Source organism: Seriola aureovittata, chromosome 10 (assembly GCF_021018895.1).
Source record: "Seriola aureovittata isolate HTS-2021-v1 ecotype China chromosome 10, ASM2101889v1, whole genome shotgun sequence".
NCBI classification, from domain to species: Eukaryota; Metazoa; Chordata; class Actinopteri; order Carangiformes; family Carangidae; genus Seriola; species Seriola aureovittata.
In genome coordinates, this window is record NC_079373.1 from 5,210,667 (window position 1) to 5,231,400 (window position 20,734).

Sequence of the window (20,734 nt, forward strand, 5' to 3'; positions counted from 1 at the left end):
TTTTTGTTTTGTGTCCGGTCTCCTCTGTTCTTCTTAAAATAGAGCAGGAGGAGGAAACGGACAGAAATGTCCTGAGGATGAGAAATCATATGGAGCTATTGATGAGGACACTGTCTGCAGGATGTTTAGCTGCTGTTTAATAGATCTTTTTTAATGTTCTGGCTGAAGGCAGACATTTCAGTTCAGCAACACGTAAACACATCAGCAAAGTAACAAGGGCAATTGATGTGAAACCTCCTGATATCAGACAAAATCATCCAACCACACAGCTCCTGTCCAACCAGTGCCACCTACAGACCCCACCCCCACTGGAATATATTATAATCTGCACTCTTCCTGCAGATCACTTCAAGCTCTGAGATATGTTCAGGCTGGCTTGCACACACAGCAAGTTTAAGATGCCTACACACAGATTTTCAATGATGTTCAAGTCAGCGGACTGTGAGGGCCGACCCGAAAGCCTCATCTTGTGCGAAGTAGTTCATGATGGATGTGATGTTTTATATGGACACGGATCCGAACGATCACAAACTAAAAGGTGTGTCAGAGTGATACAGTTTGTCTGGTAGTGTGATCATGTAAACTAAACAGTGAAGAAACAAGCTAGAATAGTAACATCTCCAAAACACAGTGTGTCACTGTTTATATTGGCCTCTCACCCAAAAGCCGCAGATTCGTCAGTCTTCACTGGTTTTTGGAATTTGATTAGCTATAAATGCTCAAGTCAAAAATAAAATATAAACTAACCTGGCTCATGTATTATTATCTAATTGTCTGGCTCTGTCTTGTGGAGGAGCCCTGCGTCAAAATATAAGATGTTTATTATGTGACGGCCCCAGGGCCTCTGCCAGGGTTTGTGTGTGTTCCTGGTTGGGTGGAGCTGGAGGCTATCAGAGAGAGATGGAGGCAGCTGACTGTTATGAATTTCCCCTAGGGGATAAATAAAGTATCTATCTATTTATCTATCTATCTAGCTGATAAAAGACCTATCCACCCTGACACTGAGGAGGCTCCCTCCTCCTTTGCACCACGTTGTCGTCTGTTTAAGTTTTGATTTTCTGTTTAGTTAATTTAGTATTTCTTCTAGTTCTACCTGCCAGCTAGATTTGTTGAAATTGCCATTTGTGTTATCTTGGGCTGCCTAGGACCTGATGGGAAACAGGAGGTGTCAGGGAATGTATTCAGAAGGCGGCGAAGCAGGAAACACATGCCTTAATTCATCCATCATTCAGGGTTCAACACAAGTGAAATGGAGCAAATATTTGCAGGATGTAAATGTAATGACACCATAGATTTAAGATGGTGCCGGCTGGCATGTGTACAGCCGGTCTGATGATGACCAAACAGCTCCCCCTTGTGGAGAATCTGCAGCCTGCTAAAGAGAAGGGTGTGAGTGAGTTTCAGGTCAGTTTCATGATGTTGTCCAGTAGCATGAAGCGCCTTTACTTCTGCAGTACGATCACATTCAGGTGACCTGAATAAACCCTCCTCTTGATTTAAGGTACACAGAAGAAATAAGAACAGAATAATGGTGGAGTATGAATGTCAATGCAAAAATGCTGAAGAACTGTTTGCCAACTTGATAAGACAAAGTTAAATCAAACGCAAAGATAAAGTAAAAGCATCAGAACCTCCACTCTCCCACAAAACCTGAGATTTCCCATTTATGTTTAGAATCTCATACGTACACAGATTTTGTAAAACTTATCAAAAACTATAAGGACTGTGATAAAGAAAACACATAGAGCTTGAAATGAAAGCAAAGCATTTTATTAGATTCTATATTCAATATTGAAATACAAAAGGCACTGAATTCTGTTCTCCTAATACAATACACACAGAGATGTGTGAATTAATACAAATCCTGTATTATATGATGGATGTTAAATTAGACCCTTATCTGCTGCAAGAACATCACACGAATGATCTGCGTTTGCGATTGTCCTTCAGGAACGCTGACATATGATCACATCCAAGCAGATGTTTTAAAACAGTACATCAAGTAAAACACACGTGTGCATGTTTTAAAAAAAAAAAAAAAAAAATCACATAGAAAATATACATCAGTACACAAATAATTTAGAGCTTGGTGGTATCTTACAGAGGTATAAGGAAGACTTTTGAGAATTTGGAATTGTTTTGTTCAGTGTAATGATCAGAGGAAGTGAAAATGCAATACCTTAGCTGTGTACTGGTGATGTTGAGACACTGGGTCTGTTCTTAGGTAGGGAACTTTTATGGCAAATTCACACTGGTCTGGTAAAAATTACAAATCAGATACACATCAGGGAAAATCTGGCATTCAAGTCTTGCCTTCTCCTCTCATACCTGTGACCATCACACTTCAGGAGAAAAACTATTTTCTGATTACTTTAAATGACCCCCCCCCCCGACTGAACGCGCTGCTGCATGAGTACATGAAAAAATAACTCGGCCTTCCTCCTGCATCTACAGTTAGTGGTGAAAACAACAGAGGAAGGTCTCAGATCAGATCCACTCAGCCCATTTAAGTAAACAGTATGAACTGGGTTCAGTCTACTTGGTGTAAATGTATTCATTTTACTGGCAAAAAATTTACATTTTAAACTCAGTATTACTTTGGTTTCCTTAGAAACGGCTCTAGAGCAAGGCTGTGTTCAAAGATGTAGCTGAAGCTGCACAAACCATTAAAATAAAGCAAAAAAAAACAAAAAACATCAGTTTATTGCTTTAGCAAAAAAATTTGACCTAAAGAGAAGCAAAAATTACATTTTGTCTGTATTCTAAATTAAAGAAGGAATTAGATTAGATGTTTGCAATCATGAAATTAAGTGAGGCATAACACAGCATCAACCATCATGTGATACCAAGACTCACTATAAAACACTTCCACCAATGATACCACAGTGGTTTTACAAAGTTTTGGTTCCAGAGAGAAGTCAAGTCGACAGCAGTCTTACAATCTGAAAGTGACGGGGGAGGCTGTCAGTCTATTCTTGGTATTCTTTCTCATTAAGTAAATGATGCCAGATTTAAATTAATATTTACAGTAAGAGTAATATCCATTCAAAACCAATTAACTACATGACGGATCAGTTTTCTTCCTCGTTAGAAGGAAATTTGCAGCATACAAAACAAATTTTTTCCAAACTGGGTCCAACGACAAAGAGAAATGTTTTTCAGGAGAGAAAAAAAAGCTGAATAAATGAGGGAAACAGAAACCCTTCATCTTATTTATATTACATGATCAGTATCCACCATCAGTGTGGAAAAAAAAAAAAAAAAAAACACGCAAGCATACTGCAGCCACATGAATATATGTGACCAGCAACCACACACTCAGGCACACGCCTACACAGTCACACATTACGCTGAAGAGCATTGTCAAAAAGTGCACACAAAATATACAAAGCCAAGACACACTGAAATAGCAATCAGTCAACTTCATTCATGCTTTCCACCTCCAAATGCACTTAATGTGTGACTTCCCCCCCGACTGCCTTTTACACCCAAACAGAGCCGGACCGAGTCACTCTGCAGGAGACACGCTGAATGTGAAAAGCAAAGTTAACCTGGGGAATTACATGTTGTCCATTGGGGGTGAGGGTGAAAGGAGGGAGGCTAATAATGTAGCCTCACCTAGCTCAAGGTCTATACATTATAAGGTTAGATTATAATTTTGCAGCCACTGGCTCCAAAAGGCAGGAGCTGCTCCAAGAGTACCAATAACTCCCAGGAAGAATCACTGTTACTTTGGTGCCAACCAAATTTCAGTGAACCTAAATGTCCTCAATGAGTCATCTAGTCCTGATAACATATAGACCTTGACCTGTTAAATGGAGCTCATCTTAGCTCAGTCTAACATTAGTTGTTTGCCTGGAAGGCTCCCTGGGCAGCGGAAGAAGCTGCACCAGCGGCGGCTGTCTGGAAGGTTTTATTGGTAAAGACGCCCTGTGAGAACTCCTGCTGGGCCTTCTGGAAACTGGCTCCGGTCCGGCGGTACAGGCTGTGGACCTGAGGAGGAGGGGATGGTGAGCAAATGGTGTCTCTGAGTCACACTGGTGAGGGATAGTGACACCTAGAATAACTGTTTAGTTTAATAGACCCCTGATCAACAACTGGATTTGGATCAATACTGACAACTGCTTTGTCCACAATTGTTCCATTGAACTCCGTTGTTGTCCAAAAACAAATAAAACATCACTGAGCACCGTAGTTAAATCTGACTACACACCATGATACTAGATCATGCTAATCTACATTTGGAAATTATTCCAAATACACTGTTTACTCTATTTGAGTAAGATTGGCTAAAAACTACGATGCCCAGCTGTAATTTTTGTCTTTATAAGCTGGATGTTAACATCTGTTTATGAACTATTTTCACTTACCTACTAAATCATTTCCTGGCTTTTTCTTAATAACTTGAATACGACATATGTGTACTACATAACTGTAGTAACTAACACTCCTTTTCCCATCAGCAACACATTGTGCAGGCCTTTCTTGGAAATATCCAACAGTAGCAACAGCTAATTCTTAGGAAATTTTGAGGAAAGTTTCCAGGAAATTAGCTAGAAAATATGGGACTGGTAACATAAAGCATTACCTAATAACAATAGTGAACACCAATTTAGCTTCTGCAGTTATTAAGGATTTGTAATTTGCAAACCCACAAGTTGGAGCTGAAAATATAAAGAAAAGTGAATAAACTCTTACCATCTTGAGCAGGATGACGGACAGCACGGCGCACATGGTGAAGAGGATGGCCACGATGATCATGATGGCTCCCACTGCCTTGTATGTACCGATGGCAGTGAAGGCAGCGATCCAACCACTGGAATCAACAAACATCATCAAGTTAAAGGTGATTTTTTATCAACAGCTTTAGTTTAACTGAATGTCAAACATTTGTTTACAGGCACACACAGTTTACAGGTATCCTTAATGGGAGTTTGGTTACATTTAGGGAGAGAAGAAGAATGTGTTGAAGAAGCAGCGTAAGATGCAAGAAGAAGCAGAATGAAGGTCGCCAATCATAAAATTGTGATTTAAAAGAAAACAAAATAATTAATATTACCTAATACATGAGATATGAACATATTAACAATAACAATAATAATAATAAGCTATTTGCATGGACACTGATAGAAATAGAACTGCCGGCTTTGGGCCAATAGAGGCACAGTCGTGTCAAAATATACCACGCATGAATACCAATGGTTTTGGAGCATTCAATAGAGACATGGAGAAAAGCTCATAATCTGTTACACATCTCTCAATATAAGCAAGGATATTCTTCAGTTTGGAGCAACCCATCAATTCTAATAGGAAAAACGACCCTGTGGGAATCATGGTTGAATGAGAATATGAGTAAAGTTAGTGATATAGTGATATACAGGACAGACATGTTACAATATTTTAATCCAAGGAGTGGGCAATCAACCTCAGTTTTTTTTTTTTTTAAATTAAATTATGGCAAAATCCAGATTTTAGGTATTTCATGTGTCCCGATTGGTTTCGTTACTTGTTCTCCATTGACTCAGTGTAATATGTTGTCTTGTATTGCATCATGTTTTCTATAAATTGGAAAAAGGTTCAATTCCAAATACACAAATAAATTATAAATAAAGTATATTATAAATAAATTATAAAAATAAATAAATAAATGATGAACATAATAAAAGTGATATTATTACAACATGAAAGTGTGCTCTAAAAGATCAAATAAAACACATTTCAAAGTGTGGGTAAATTTTCATATTAATATCCCAGAAGCCCCTTTGTTGTTTTCAGAATAAGTAGTTGAAAATTGTGCTGCTTCGTGATTTTCATCTCATCAGCAGAGGAACAGCTACTGGGTCACTAATGGAACAACTGGCAAATCTCAAAAAACAAGACAGGATCCCCTCGACTGTCTTTTGTCATTATGCAAATTGCCTTAATGACATGACAAGTGCCAATATGAAATGGAAAAAGGGAAAGAGGGAAATGAAGAGCCACTTGGACAAGGGTCATTCTGGAAAGTGCCATCTTAAAATCAAAGGGTTTTTTTTTTTTTTTTTTTACCTTTAACTTCAGTTCATTTAAAGTGCACATCACCTAAAGAGTCTCTGCAGATGTTACAGGTTAACATATAACATCAGACACACAACTGTGAGACACGCACACACGCACAGGACTGAGGTTAGATTTAAGAATCTCAACAAAAGCTGAGCAGGGAGTTTATTCAATGCTTGTAATGGTAGTCAATGCAAAGATGCATCGGGACTGGTGTCATAGTGGCTTCAAAAGATTCAGATTAACATCCCTTCACTTTCTGAACACTTTATTCTGTTGAAAATTGAATTTTAAATGGATAATTACCATTTTTGCCCATCGGTCTTCACTCAATAATCCCTAACAGTTGGTGAAAACACAATTTTAGATTTTTTTGTAAAATTTATTGAAAATCCAAAACTGACAGGGCGACTGGTCAGAATTGAGAGACACATGAATGAACGCAGCTAACTACAGAGACCTCCTTGAAGAAAACCTGCACCAGAGAACAGGTGACCTGAGACTGGAGCGGCGGTTCACCTTTCAGCACAATGACCGAAGCAAAAAGTCAAGACAAAGCTGGAGTGGCTTCGGGACAAGTCTCTCACTGTGAGTGTGAGTGGCCCAGCCAAAGCCCAGACTCAACCCACATACGACATCTGTAGAAACACCTGAAGGCGGCAGCTCACAGATGTTTCCCATCCAGTCGAATTAAAGGATCTGCCAGGAATAATGGGATAAACTGCCCAAATCCAGGTGTGTAAAGGCTGAAAAGACCCAAGAGGACTCAAAACTGTAACTTTTGCTAAAGATGCTTCTTTAAAAAGACTGGATTAAAGGTCTGAGTACTTCTGTAAATGACAGGTTTCAGTTTTTGTTTTTTTAAATAAATTAGCAAAATTTCTAAAAACATGTTTTCACTTGTCACTGTGGGTTATTGAGCGTAGATTGATGAACATAAATGGTAATTTTATCAATTTGCAATTAAATCTGCAACACAATAAAGTGTTCACAATGTGGATTCTTTCTGAAGGGACTGTATATGATCAAACTCCTTAGAACCTGTCAGGACTCTGGTGGCTGTGTTTTGGACCAAATGCAAAGGGCACAGTACAGAAGTGGATTCTGGATGTACTTAAAGTATCTACCAGGATTTCTGCATCTGAATTGGATGGAAGGGAGTTTTTGTGACTCAAAAGAGAGAGATGAAAAACTATTCCTAAATTCTTGACTGTATGTATGTGTAAGTCTGAGAAGTTGTGCAGCATCAGGATTTATGGAAAAATCCATGAAAACCGATCTGATCTTTTTAAAGTAGGTAGTCAGGGAAACAAAAGCAGGTGATGATACCATATGTAGTATTATTTAAGTATTCATCTGCCCATATTGTACTGACTATATTAAGTATTCATTATCTATTTTGTAATTTTTGGACCTCTTTGTCCAAGTTATTTAAAATGGTAAAATAAGCATTGTCATAAAAAATCTAAATCTTAAATCACTTTTTAAAACATATTTAAACAGACTACCTTAATTTACTAAAGTTTTTTGTCATATTCCTTCTTATACTTGTATTAAAACAGGCTTTACTCAGTATTATCATTCCAATTCATAACAACATTAACAGATAAAATATTTCAAAAGTACTTATGAAGGAGAAAAATGAAAGAGAGAAAAAAGTAATCATAAAAGGAAAAAAATTAAAGTCCAGTATTTAAAAAACGGCCGGCAGCCTGACAACAGAGGCCAAGTCACCATCTGCTTTTAAAATAGACCTGTGAAGTGATAATCTAATTTATATTCTGGTCGTTTTATTCTCGAGTAGAAAGCCCATCCATTTACCACATAACTCGTTTTGCCCAAAACCACAATATACAGACAAGGCGAGAAGAAAGCGAGTGTTGGCAAAAGGTAGCAGAGACAGAAAGCAGCAGAAACTTACAGAGTTACCAGCAGACAGAGAGGCAGTCGGCTAGAGGCTGAGGGATGGAAAGTCTCTGTCAGAAGAGATGGAAGAATGCAGAAAATGACAAAAAAAAAAGAATAGAGAGAAGACAGCAGCTTATCGGCCAGCTGACTGGAAGCAATCCAGACACTAAACACAAGGAGCCACAAGTAAACAGAAAACCTGTTTGAAGTCAGGAGAAATGTTTGGAATCACCAATAAATCCAGTTAATTATCTTTAATATGTTTAGATTAGCTCAATTAAAATTGAGATATGATGTAAAGACATTTACAGTGGGGACACTATCCAAACCATTTATAAACTTAATTTCTAATCTCTCTAAATGTTAACATTAAATAAAGAGTGTGTGACTCACCTGTTCCCCCAGCCGGGGATACCTACAGCCTGGATAATGAAGATAACCACTTGGCAGAAAAACACAAAGAAGAAGAAGAAGAAGCTGAAGGAGCTGTCAGTCCTAAAAATTAGAAAACATACATTTAATTAATATTACATTACACATTACACAGTAATGTAAAACAAAGTGATGCAAAACAAAACAAATAAATGGACGAGGTTGAAGCAAAGAATGTTGTGTCGTAAACAAAGTGACATTTCCTCTGTCGAGTCCATTACTTTCTATATTAGCACATTGACAGGTGTATTACTGTGCACTGTACACTCAGCTGGCAGGTTATTAGGAAAACTAATGGAGTCTAATGCAACAGCCCTGCAGTAAATGCTCCTTCATGAAGGTTATAATGTTCAGTTTTTGTTTGAGAGGTGCTGATTAAACTTCATGGTTATTTTGGAGGATGTTGTTTGTGGGGCTGTTAAATGATGTTATGTTATGTTACAGCCATTTATATTAATGAGAGTAGAGTAAATAATAGAAAACACCTCTCAGTATAACTACATCCTCCACAATGATCACACAAACCAAGGAGGATTTACTGCAGGACCATTGTATTGCACTGCATTACTTCTACCTAACAGCACATAATAACTTGTAATATAGCACAAAATATATATTTTTGTTGTTGTTGCTATAGTTACTTTATAATTTAACAGATCTTGTGCACTGACTCATACCTGAGGTGTCAATTAAGGTGTTAAACTGTTTTAACCGACACCTGCGAACCAAAGAGAAAACAGTGTTTCCCATGACCATGGTGTGATAAAAAGATAATGCAGATGAGGACCACTACATTACTATACTACTAAGTTACATTTAACACTAACATATAAGCTACCTATGTGGATTACTATAATGTATAACAACAGTTAAAATTATTATGTGTTCTGTTGTATCTCCTTTGGCTCACTGTGCATCACAGGATAAAACAATAAGCCAGAGAGCTCGGCTAAACATGTCCTCATATAACTTTGTATGAGTTGCATACAAGATGAGAGGTTGGCATGGAAACATAGTGGTTGCAATTATATTAAATAGTCATCTAACACTGATTTCCTCTTGAAGCAGCAGGCATGGTGATCATTACTGTGTGGTGTATGTAGCAGGAGCACCGGATAGACTCACTTGAAGGCCTTGTACACGGGCCGGTACCAGCAGAGGAAGGAGCAGGGACTGAAGAGGATGAGCCAGAGGATAGCGAGGCCAAAATCCACACCATGGTTAGCACCAGTGGTGAAGTAAGCCAGAGAAGCCAGCAGGTTGAGGAATAGAGTCACACAGTTTACTGAGGAAACAGAGAGAGAGCCACATCTCAATCACACTAATAATATCAGTAATATCAGCATCATCTTCATTTATATAGCAAACACAAACAGCTCTAGCACAGCTGCTGTAAATAAGTGAAGAACGTTGTAGTAAGTCTTACAAAGCTCTTGACAAACATAATGAATGTTAACAGGTACTAACACCAAACTGGAGTTTGTCTAAGATGACATTACATAATCAGTGAAAGTCAAAAGACTAAGTCAATGACACAGCAGCACTGATTATTAAAACACAATATCTGTCCAAAACGTTTTTGGTATTCAAACAGTTCAGAGAACAAAAATACACTGAAGTTTAATAATGTTTTACGGTGAGGCATCTCAGGTTTTGTGGCGATTTTCTGTAAAAATGCTAATCTCTAAAAATGTACACAACAATTCTTACTGCAGACAGAAACTGCATCACGCTGAAATGTCTTCTTATATTTCTGCCCTGATGCACAAATGCATCATGTTTATGTACTTACACATCCAGAGATAATACATCATCTTGCACACTCTCTGATACTCTGGGGGGATTTCCTCTGAGAAGTCCTGATAGAAACACGGTTTGATGGGGAAGCTTTTGGGAAGTGGAGGCCAGTTGTTCTCTTTACCTGTCGAGACAGAGACAATATCATCCCTGTTAGAAAACACAAGATATCCACTACTGCAGGAAGAGAAGCGCCAACTCTATCAAAATCATGACACTCCTCTAGCATTGTTACAGAAACTTCATTCATCATGTGGGTGGGACTCAATATACAGTAGCATTTCTATTCCAGCAGGTTTTTATTATTATCAATATTACATTCAGATAGGGCAAATATATACTAAACAGCACAGAAGTAATGTGAGTACACATGCAGACCAACACAACTGGTAGATTTCCCCGTGCAGCAGGTTAAACACAGTTATATTGTAGTAGCCATTGTGGCAGTTAGATAAGATATCTAATGAGAAGGTCGAGTCCAGGATGTGGATGTATGTCACTGCCTCAGCTCTGGACTAACACACTATACAACACAGCTGATGTATCACATCTTCATACTGCATCTCATGAAGCCCACACTGTCCACATACACATCTGTAATTTATATTAAAATGTTTAGTTTTTTTTACTAATCAATCAGTTTGTTTGCCTCCGCCAACCAGCCAAGTTGCAGGAAATATGGTCACAGTCTCTCCTTCCTGAGTTACAGTGTTCAATAATGTGTGTGAGGTGTTTTTGTAGAACATTATGATGTCACAGTGAAGTTGACCTTTTGGATATAAAATGTCATCACTTAATTTTATCCTTATAGATATTTGAGTTCAATTGTGTCACAATTAAAGACTGAAATCTTGAGTTATGGCCAAAAATGTGTTTTGTGAGATCACACTGACCTTGACCTTTGACCTATGACCACCAAATTCTAATCACTTCATCTTTAAGTCTTAGTGAATGTTTGTGCTGGATGTAATGAAATTCCCTGTGAGCATTCCTGATATGTCACACTCACAAGAACGTGAGGTCACCATGACCTTGAACTTTGAACTTATATATCACCTTCACGAGAATGGGACAGACAACCCAAACGCATAAAGCCTCCACCTCTGGCTATCCCCATGTGGACGCATAAAAATGTTCAGGTTTGAACGAACAAAGATATGAAAAAAGAAGAGCAAATTTTAACATTCAAGCTGTTTTAACCTGTAAATGTTTGATCATTTTGACTTGAAAAGCAACAATAACGAAGAATATGTGAATATGTGAATATGTGTCAGTAATTTTGTGTTGTGTTTAATTAATTGATTCAGCACAATAGTGGGATAAACATCCTGTACATGGAGGCTCTAGTTTTTCAATGCAGGTCAGGATCAACATTAACTCAACAAATAGCAAACACCAAAGTTGAAAATCCATGTAAATACGAAGCCAAACTGAAAGGTGATGCAACATCAATACGTGCCACCAGCATAGTTTGACTGTAACATGAATTTTATACTCAATATCTATTTCGTTATCAGAGTATTTTTTCACAGCTTGCGTGCAAGGATGTCATTTTTTTCACACAGCAGGAGAGGAGAGGAGAGGAGAGGAGAGGAGAGGAGAGGAGAGGAGAGGAGAGGAGAGGAGAGGAGAGGAGGGGAGAGGAGAGGAGAGGAGAGGAGAGGAGGGGAGAGGAGAGGAGAGGAGAGGAGAGGAGAGGAGAGAGAGAGAGGAGAGGAGAGGAGAGGAGAGGAGAGGAGAGAGGAGAGGAGGGGAGAGGAGAGGAGAGGAGAGGAGAGGAGAGGAGAGGAGAGGAGGAGGGGAGAGGAGAGGAGAGGAGAGGAGGGGAGAGGAGGGGAGGAGAGGAGAGGAGAGGAGAGGAGAGGAGAGGAGAGGAGAGGAGAGGAGAGGAGAGGAGAGGAGAGGAGAGGAGAGGAGGGGAGGAGAGGAGAGGAGAGGAGAGGAGAGGAGAGGAGGGGAGAGGAGAGGAGAGGAGAGGAGAGGAGGGGAGAGGAGAGGAGAGGAGGGGAGAGGAGAGGAGAGGAGGGGAGAGGTTTTGTCTTTAATGACCTGTCGGGCCTCTGCTCTGGAGCTCATGCTCTCTGCGGTCCAGCTCAGCAGCTTTTCTCTCCAGCTCCTCCTGCTGCCTCAGCAGGTTGGCCTGAGCTGCGGCAGCAGTCGCCTGAATAAGGAGAGTCAAGAACACTTTAGTCAACAAACACAGGAAATGTACAGGAATTTATCTTGGTGACATTAGTGCAGAGACATATCAGCAGCTCACGTTACAAACATATGGTGCAGAGACAAAAGGCAAAATTTCAAAATAAAAGACAGTACACATATCAGCCTGCATTATATATTCAATATTTTACATATTTAACATCTGAGACAGGGATGAACTTGTGTAAACTATTACAGAGCTAACATGTAGATGAGCATTCACAAGTGTTTATAGAGGGGTAGCTGTGTTTTCAAAAGGCCATGACACTGTATGTTAGTCTAAAAATACATATTCATGATCATCATATCTGCTGTCTGACTTGGCAGAAAAAGGAAGGACGCAGGTGATCTGTAGTGCTATGAATATTTATGAGATTACAATTGGAACAAGGAGGCTCATTATAATATTGTGTAAACTGATGCTTGTGTTGCGCAAAAACGTCCTCAGGTAACACTTGTTAATCTGAGGAGACGGTGGCTCTCTAGACTCATCTAGTAATTACAGATGTTAGATCCAACAAACTGTTGGCTAAAAGTAAAATCCTGAATGACTATATATAACTATGAGATGTTGTTGAGCTCTGTTATCTTAAGTAAACAAATGCTAAGTAAACATGACAACCTTCATAATGCAGTCGTGCCTCGGGCCAAACAGCAAAACCAAACAGGTCTTTTAAAAACAAGGTGTGGATTGTCTGTTAAACCTTTTAAAAGCTCATCATTCGACCTTTAATTATCCATTATCAGAATAACTCTTTTAACAGCAACTAGACTGCACCGACATGCATCATCCTCTCAGGCTGATACAAGTTGGTTTAGTAGTGTCTCAGATCACACTGGAGGTAAATCTTTGGGTCTTTGATTGTAGTGCCTCGATTAGACCCATTAGTGCGTCAATGAATAATGGATTCTCTCATATTCAAGATACATTATGATTTTTGGCAAAAGCATCAATATATATATATATTTTTTTTGTTATGGGAATATTCTAAGAAGAATGAACTCCACACCATCCTTTCTTGTATTTTTCTGTATTTTGTTTGTTTATTTAACTTTCTTCTAACTTTCTGTTTGTTTTGTCACTTTGTACAGTCCTCTCTATGTTCAGTGTTTTTCTTTTTTTTTTTTTTTTAATACTGGCTTTATTTTGTAGAAACCTGAAGTAGCTGTGCCAACAGTGTGAACAAAAACAGAGCTGCAATAAAATATACAGTATACGACAACAGAGCCAGGAAACTACTGTCCTGTAATCTACTTCAGCGAAATATTTTTCAAGTGCAGCAGATAAGTGGAGGGTTTGGCAGAGAGAGAATCTCCACGACTGTGACTCACCTGTGGACTGGGCTCTGTAGATGGCTGTAACACAGCAGGCTGGTAGGGAGAGGTGGAGGCTGGAGTCGTATGAGTAGCTAAGCCTTCCTGGAAAATGATAAGCAAACAAATGGCAGTGGTGGTGATGAGGTGTACAAGGTTGAGACAACAAGACCAAGACCAAGAGGAAAATGAAGGAAGATAATGGGATGAATATTATGGAGAGTTAGAGGAAGCAGAAGGGTGGAAAGAACAAGAAAAATTAGATTAACAAGGGAAAGAAGAAAACCAAAACATACAGGAAAACCAGGAAGTAGGGGGATGATCAAAGATCAAACAAGAGGAGAAATAAAAGACAGAAGGAAAGAGAAGACAAAGACACAGGGAGTATGAGGAGATAAAAACAGGTTGAAGACAGATAAAGACGGAGCAAAACAAAAAATGACAATGGAGAAGGAAAAGGAAAACGACACAATGATACTGGTTTCAGATGCCTTACTGTGGACTGGGCAGGGAAGGGGCTGTACTGGTCAACTGGTTCTATACTGGGGTTGGTCATTTGTGTGACAGAAGGATCCTGCAAGACAACAACACGTCATCCTCACCAGTCACTCATCTAATCACCACACACATAAACTACTAACACATCTGAGACAGTCAAGACACGGACTGACGCAAACCGCTGAAAAACTAAAGAACTAAACAATAAAAATTAAACAACTGTGCTGAAAAACAGTAAGTTGCAAATATAAATAATCATAATGGTTAACTGTTTAAATTCTCTTATACTGATTTATGTCTCTAATTATGTCACAGTTTCTAATTGACATGAGTGAGTACCACCTGCACTGTGACATATTATGCTTTGTCCACACGGGAGGTGCCTGTGCCAGAATGTTGTCTTTTGGATCGCCTGAGCATCATTGCTATAAACATTAGCTGGACTTCAAATGTCCTCTAATCTTCAGTTTTGATATTTGTCCTCTGAAAAACACACAGACATTACTGCTGTTTATCTTATCTTCAGAGGAACTCTCCCTTAGGAACTTTCATTTCCTGGAGCACTGGAGGTAAAGTTTAAGAGAGTCTGGTACCATGTTCTGACCAAGTCTTAAGGTGAGTTACAATAACCTCCAACTATTGTTGCAATAACCCCCAGAGGTCTTGATGAATCATTAGCTTGGAAGAACTCTTTTCTGAACAGGAGTCAGGCACGGACCATTGGTAAACATTAATTGGCTCTGATGGGTGCTGTATGATCAAAGACCTCACAATGAGCTCAACTCTTTATAACTGATATGAGAAGACGCCAACTGCCGAGTCGGACAAGTGAAAGTCTGATAAAAGCAGATTTTACGGGGCTTTGTTTGGTCCTGTTGAATTCCATGAATTTTTCCAGGAAATTCCATGACTAAATCAAAGTGCTCCACTGACCTAAAAAAAGGGGTCCACATTACTGGATTTAAACACCATTTTCCAGTTGGAAAATCATTTGGAATATTGTGAAAGAAACCAGCTGAAATCTGCCATACACAGGAATGAATGGGTCAAATAAATTGAAGAGCTGCATTGATTGGTCAATTAATCAATCAACAGAAAATTTATTGCAAACAATTTTGATAATCATATCAATCATATACAGTTTTTATGCCATTATACTCTAGATCGAGTTTCTCCAATGTGCAGTTTTACATTATTGAAAACTGAATATTTTGTGGTTTTGGACTGTTAGTCAAACATCAAACCACAAACACAAATCTGAAGACATCACCAAGACCTTTGGAAAATTGTGATGAACATTTTTCACTATTCTCTGACATTTTATAGACTAAACTGTGGATTAATTGAAAAAATGACTGACAAATGAAAATAATCTCACAATAATCTCTCAACAATGGCCATTCCTGTATACGTATACATTCCTGTAACCTGTTACCTGTTATTTGATTAACAAGGTGCAATTTGTAGAGTCCAGTCCTGCAAAACTATGCAGCCACGCAAAATACGCATTCATCTTATATGGTGTGGTTGTGATCCATTAGCTACGTTCCCTGAGAACCAGTGAGTATTAGATCCTCTGAGAATATTTCACATTCCTTTAATGTCCAGAACACAAATAAACAAATCACGATATTCCAGAAATTCCATGAGCGTTTTGACAACTAGTCAAAAAGGAAAATAACAACACATGTACTCTGTTCAATGCCCACCCTAAGTTCCTTAAGATTCGGGGACCCTTTATTAAACATATTACTAAGGAGAGTGGTGTTTAGTTCCATGGACTCTGTTTCTGACACACATTTCATGTCATGAGCTGGCAGTTTGTTTTATTTTGTTCTACTCTTTTATGTCTATTTGGTTTTTTTGTAAAAAAAAAAAAAAAAAAAAAGGGAAAAATTTCACAGATAAAATATATATATAAAATAAGGAAAACATTTGATGTATCTTAATGTATCATATAGTTGTTATTAGCAAAATTACAATGCAACATTTAAAAAAGGTTAAAAGCTGTAAATATATTATGTATTATTTCATACTATATTATATATATTGCACACTACAGGGCCGAGATAACACTGGATTAGTCACCACAAACTAGTCTCAACAAAAACAAACAAACATTATAACCTTCATGAAGGGAGGAAATATTACAGCACAGTTGTATTAGACCGCATTAGTTTTAGCCTGATGTTCCTAATAAACTGGCTACTGAGTGTATGATAAAACAAAACTTTTAACTAAAAACTGTCAGAACTATTTCTAGAATCTGTGTCAACGAATGAAGAACAAGAACCTCACATGACAACTCAACGCGTCCCCTACTGGTCATGTGATTAAAAGTGTGACCTCACTCGCAGTTACTTATCTGCCTCTGACACACCTGTTAACATTCCCAGAAGGAAACAGAGGGATATAACCCAACAGTTTCACTCCTTCATACTTGGCATTATGGGTCAAAAGAAATCTGGTTCAATGAAAAGTTAAAAAATTTAACTGATCACATCCTTTGAGACTGTTTTGACTACAACTACTTCTAACTTGGAATATTTTCAAAAATATCCTGGTGTGCGTTTTAAACGACAGATGACGTCTTTTAACACAGAATTCTCTGTCCATCACCACAGCTTATTGATACATTCAAAACTTATGATGCAAAATGTGTTTACCATATGTAAAAGGCAGGAAAAACATCCTGCTGAGTCACCACTAAAGAACTGCTTGAGCCTTTTGATGACACAGCACAGACTGCAGTGAACGAAGAACACTGTAACCAAAGTGATGACAAGCCTCTCTGAAATAAGACCTAAGCTGGGACGAGACGAAACAAGATGACACCATGTGTTAAAACAACAGCAAAGAGGTGTGGAGATGCACACGAAAGCACCTCTCCACTGATATTAAGATCTACAAGGGTCTGGCCTTAGAATTTGACTAATTCAAACCTAAAAGACTAGAAATAATTTGGAATCAAATCAGCAAGATGTCCTGACCTAAGTGTCTTTGTACCGGGAAACAGAATTTGCTGTGATAACCTTTGAATACCTAGGTGTGGCTATTGTACTCATTTCATAACTACAGCTGAATATTGCTACTAAACAGATTTAAGCCACCCTCTACATTGCATACCACAGCCCTGCAGTGTTACAACTTTTAGAAACACATGAGAGGACTCTGCAGATGACTGGGGAAGAAACCACCACATTAAACTTCAAGGTCACAGAGGGTGCACAAATATATGTGTGTGTGTTGTTATTATACTGAATTAATTTCAAAAGTTGGAAATATTTTAACTACTTTAACGTAACCACAGACAGCACACTTGTTTACACTCAACCAGTTCACAGTGAAGTGATCTGCACTATGGCGTACACAACATATTCCAGCTGCTAGTAGGTTATTTATTCAGCCACCTCCACACCCTGCAAGCAAACAGTGGTCTCCACTGACGTCACAGCTATTGTGCACCTGTTATGATAAAGTGTGACTCTGCATTACTGTCAAAGTGACTGTGTTATGTAATGTCATAGAAATCATAAAAGTATTCACAGATTCTTAATTTTGATTTGTAATGCAATATGGGTATTCACACATGAAATATGATATACTATGGTTGCCTTCAAGCCATGAATTTCTTATTTTACAAGCCTCAACAAACAAGCTTCAACAAAATTCTTCTACAAACCTGATTTTAAAAGACCTATAAAAAAAAGCAAGTGTGTTTAACATGGTGCTATAACCTAGATTAGATGTTATGTTATGTGTCTAGAAGCACTGCAATCTGGGCGTCCAAGTTCCTCAGCGGGCAAAGTCACATATTACCAACTGTCAATTGTGACTAATCTGTTAAAATCCAATTCACCTTTTATGCTGCATGTTAACCCCTGCCCACATTTTTGAGGAAGCTCTTTGTGACCAAAATGACACGCCTACAGTAAGAGAGAGGGAGTTGGGCCTGTTAGCGTATTTCCTTTCCTGCAAATTTTCAACTTTTGCTAATACATACTACATAAGAAGAAGAAAAAGATGGAGACTAGCATGTTTACAGCTTTACAGCTACAAAGAAAAAATGTGTCAAATCCTTTAAAAAAATAAGGTTTTCTTGTATTTACAAAACAAGAAGATTGTCTTTCTGTATATGTAAATAATAACAACAATAATAATAATAATAATAATAATTTTTTAGTTGAGATTTCAAACTTGGTAGTTTGAAATAACTGGGTGTTTACCAGATGGGGACGGTCTAGTGAAAAATTGCACTAAAGTTGCATTATGCAAAATGCAGAATCCACTGTTTTTGGAGCTCAATATATCACAACTGCTGATGCCTTTCTGATGACCATTCTTCTTTTAATGTGTTGTTCACCAGCCAAACCTTAGAGACATGCAACATTAAATCAGTGGAGGACCCCTTCTTAGATAATGTAAGCAATAATAAAATTGCAAGCATCTTGTCTCTTTGAAGAGTCTGGAGAGCAGAGATGCAACATTTAGTCGATTAATCAATTAGTCGATCAACAGAAGTTAATTAATCAAAAATTCTGATAATTCAAAAATCGTTCCCGTCGTTTTACAAACAAAAATGCTAGAAAGTTAGTGATTCTAGATTTTCAAATGTGAGATTTTGTGGTGTTTCTTTGTCATATCTGACTGTAAATTGAAGAGCTTCAGGTTTTTGATTTTGTCTTTAGTTTGCTTTTTTTCTGACTAAGAAATTAAGAGCGCTATCTTTTAACATTTGATCGATAACAATCAATAACCTTTGACATGAGGATAACAATACATCCCCATTTCATTTTCCAGTGCATTTCAAAATAGTAAATCCTCTTTTACAACAATTGACATCTTCCATGATGCACATTAAGAAACACTTCCATCTGTAGGTGAGCCTCTTTAACAATGAATCACCAAGTGTTAGATGGCCTACTTCCGAACATTGAAAAATACGGACTTTTCAATGAACACTGCTGGCAAGCTGTGTTCTAAAAAGTTATCCAGATTCAATATTTTTTAGGACACAAAGACAATGAAGTAACAGAGCTTTTTATAGATTGAATGGACTTCTAGGCTACATCCTGTAGGTTAGAAATTCAAACAGCTGCACGAATTGAGGTACAATAGTAAGCCTGAAATTTCATTTTTTTCATTTTTCCTCTCCCATTTATCATCTCATGACCCCTCAGCTTTATATTGCCGCCCTCTACACAGCCCTGACCACTAGGCTGGGAACCACTGGAGTAAACTAGGTAGCTATAGCATTAAGTTGCTGCCTGATTAACACTGGCATTGAGTATTAACAACCTAGTAATGTCAGATAGAATTAGATATCAGTGACTGACTGTACCTTTACCAGTAATATAGTATTTTGAAACTGAGGTATTGGTACTTTTACTAAAGTAAAGGATCAGAGTACTTCTTCCACCAGTGAATTTAGAAAACATTACAGATTACAGGACTCCAAACCCATATCAAATCATATTCAACATATTAGAGAAGCCACATAGTCCTACGAAATCGTTCAAAATTGAATTGTAACAGTTGTAATGTGGCTAAAAAGGTTTGACACACATTCCTTACTGGCTACAGTTTAACTTCCTGCAACTAAACCCAAAGAATAACCCGCCCTCTTTTCTCACACAGACCGCTGATTGGTTGAAGCCCTGTCAATCAGCCATCGTTGCCAAATGGCTTTCAAGAAGGCAGAAGTAGATCCCGCCCCCACATCCTCCCAACAAGTTTCCTTTTAACGAATGATATGTCAGCACCCAGGCTCGACTGTTCCTTACCAGCTACTCAACTAAATCTTACACCAAACACACTTACATTGAAAGGGTTTTCGCTGTCAGGCGCTGCGAACGGGTTGTTATCAAATCCCGACATTTTGAAAAGGCTGCGGGGTTGTTTTATCCTCTCTGCGCGGGGAATAAACAACAAACTCTTTTCTGTCGCCTGTGTTGCCTCTCCTACCCACTTCCTCGAGTGAAGTTGTCAGCGCAGGCGCAGTGAGACAGCGGGGCAATGACGTGTACGTCAGTTGACACAGTTAACAGTCACGAAGTAAAGGTGCGCCACCTGTGGATTTCACTTCAGTGGTGTAATAAAAAGCTATCATTCCTGTCTTCTGCACGTGAAATGTTTTAGATCACTCACATGATGAATAAGTCATCATACGAGTTAAATGACATCCCCAGCCAATTAGCATCTTTCTTCAAAAGTATAGTTTTGTAATGATGTTAAGCACCAATAGATCAGTTATCTTGGATGCAAGGATGAAGGTTAATGACTTTCAGTTAAACCCCTGCGTTATTAAAATTAGTATTTGAACAAAGTAAATACATGATTTTGTATTAAATCCATAGATTTAAAGGTCTAGTCTGCTTGCAAGAAGAGTTGTATGTTTGTTTATAAATCTGTGACTGGAAGGAGCTACATTATACTGGGTGCATGGAGGCTAGTGAAAGATCAAGTAGGAAAACCTCATTCAAAATCCGACTGACATTTATATCTACGCTAATATCTGAAAATACGACTTTGGAATGGCCTTCTCCAC

General features: G+C 38.3%; 1 protein-coding gene across 1 annotated transcript; it reads right to left on the reverse strand.

The window, feature by feature from the left end:
- Positions 1-1,754: 1,754 nt before the first annotated feature.
- scamp2 (secretory carrier membrane protein 2) lies at positions 1,755-20,168 on the reverse strand. The gene is made up of 9 exons (XM_056387644.1): positions 20,008-20,168; positions 14,186-14,263; positions 13,708-13,794; positions 12,226-12,337; positions 10,172-10,300; positions 9,505-9,664; positions 8,341-8,442; positions 4,699-4,816; positions 1,755-3,993 (listed from the first exon to the last, which is right to left on the reverse strand). Exons 1-9 carry the CDS (start codon positions 20,062-20,064, stop codon positions 3,844-3,846), a joined length of 993 nt encoding a protein of 330 aa, XP_056243619.1. The 5' UTR covers positions 20,065-20,168; the 3' UTR covers positions 1,755-3,843.
- Between the last annotated feature and the right edge of the window lie 566 nt (positions 20,169-20,734).

Bases quoted from the DNA above. Each gene is read 5' to 3' on its own strand.
- scamp2 (XM_056387644.1), bottom strand. From the start codon at position 20,064: ATGTCGGGATTTGATAACAACCCGTTCGCAGCGCCTGACAGCGAAAAC. The intron at 10,301-12,225 runs GTCATTAAAGAC...CTGTCTCGACAG, and splicing joins CCAGAGCAGAGGCCCGACAG to GTAAAGAGAACAACTGGCCT. The intron at 4,817-8,340 runs GTGAGTCACACA...TGTTGATTCCAG, and splicing joins ATCCCCGGCTGGGGGAACAG to TGGTTGGATCGCTGCCTTCA.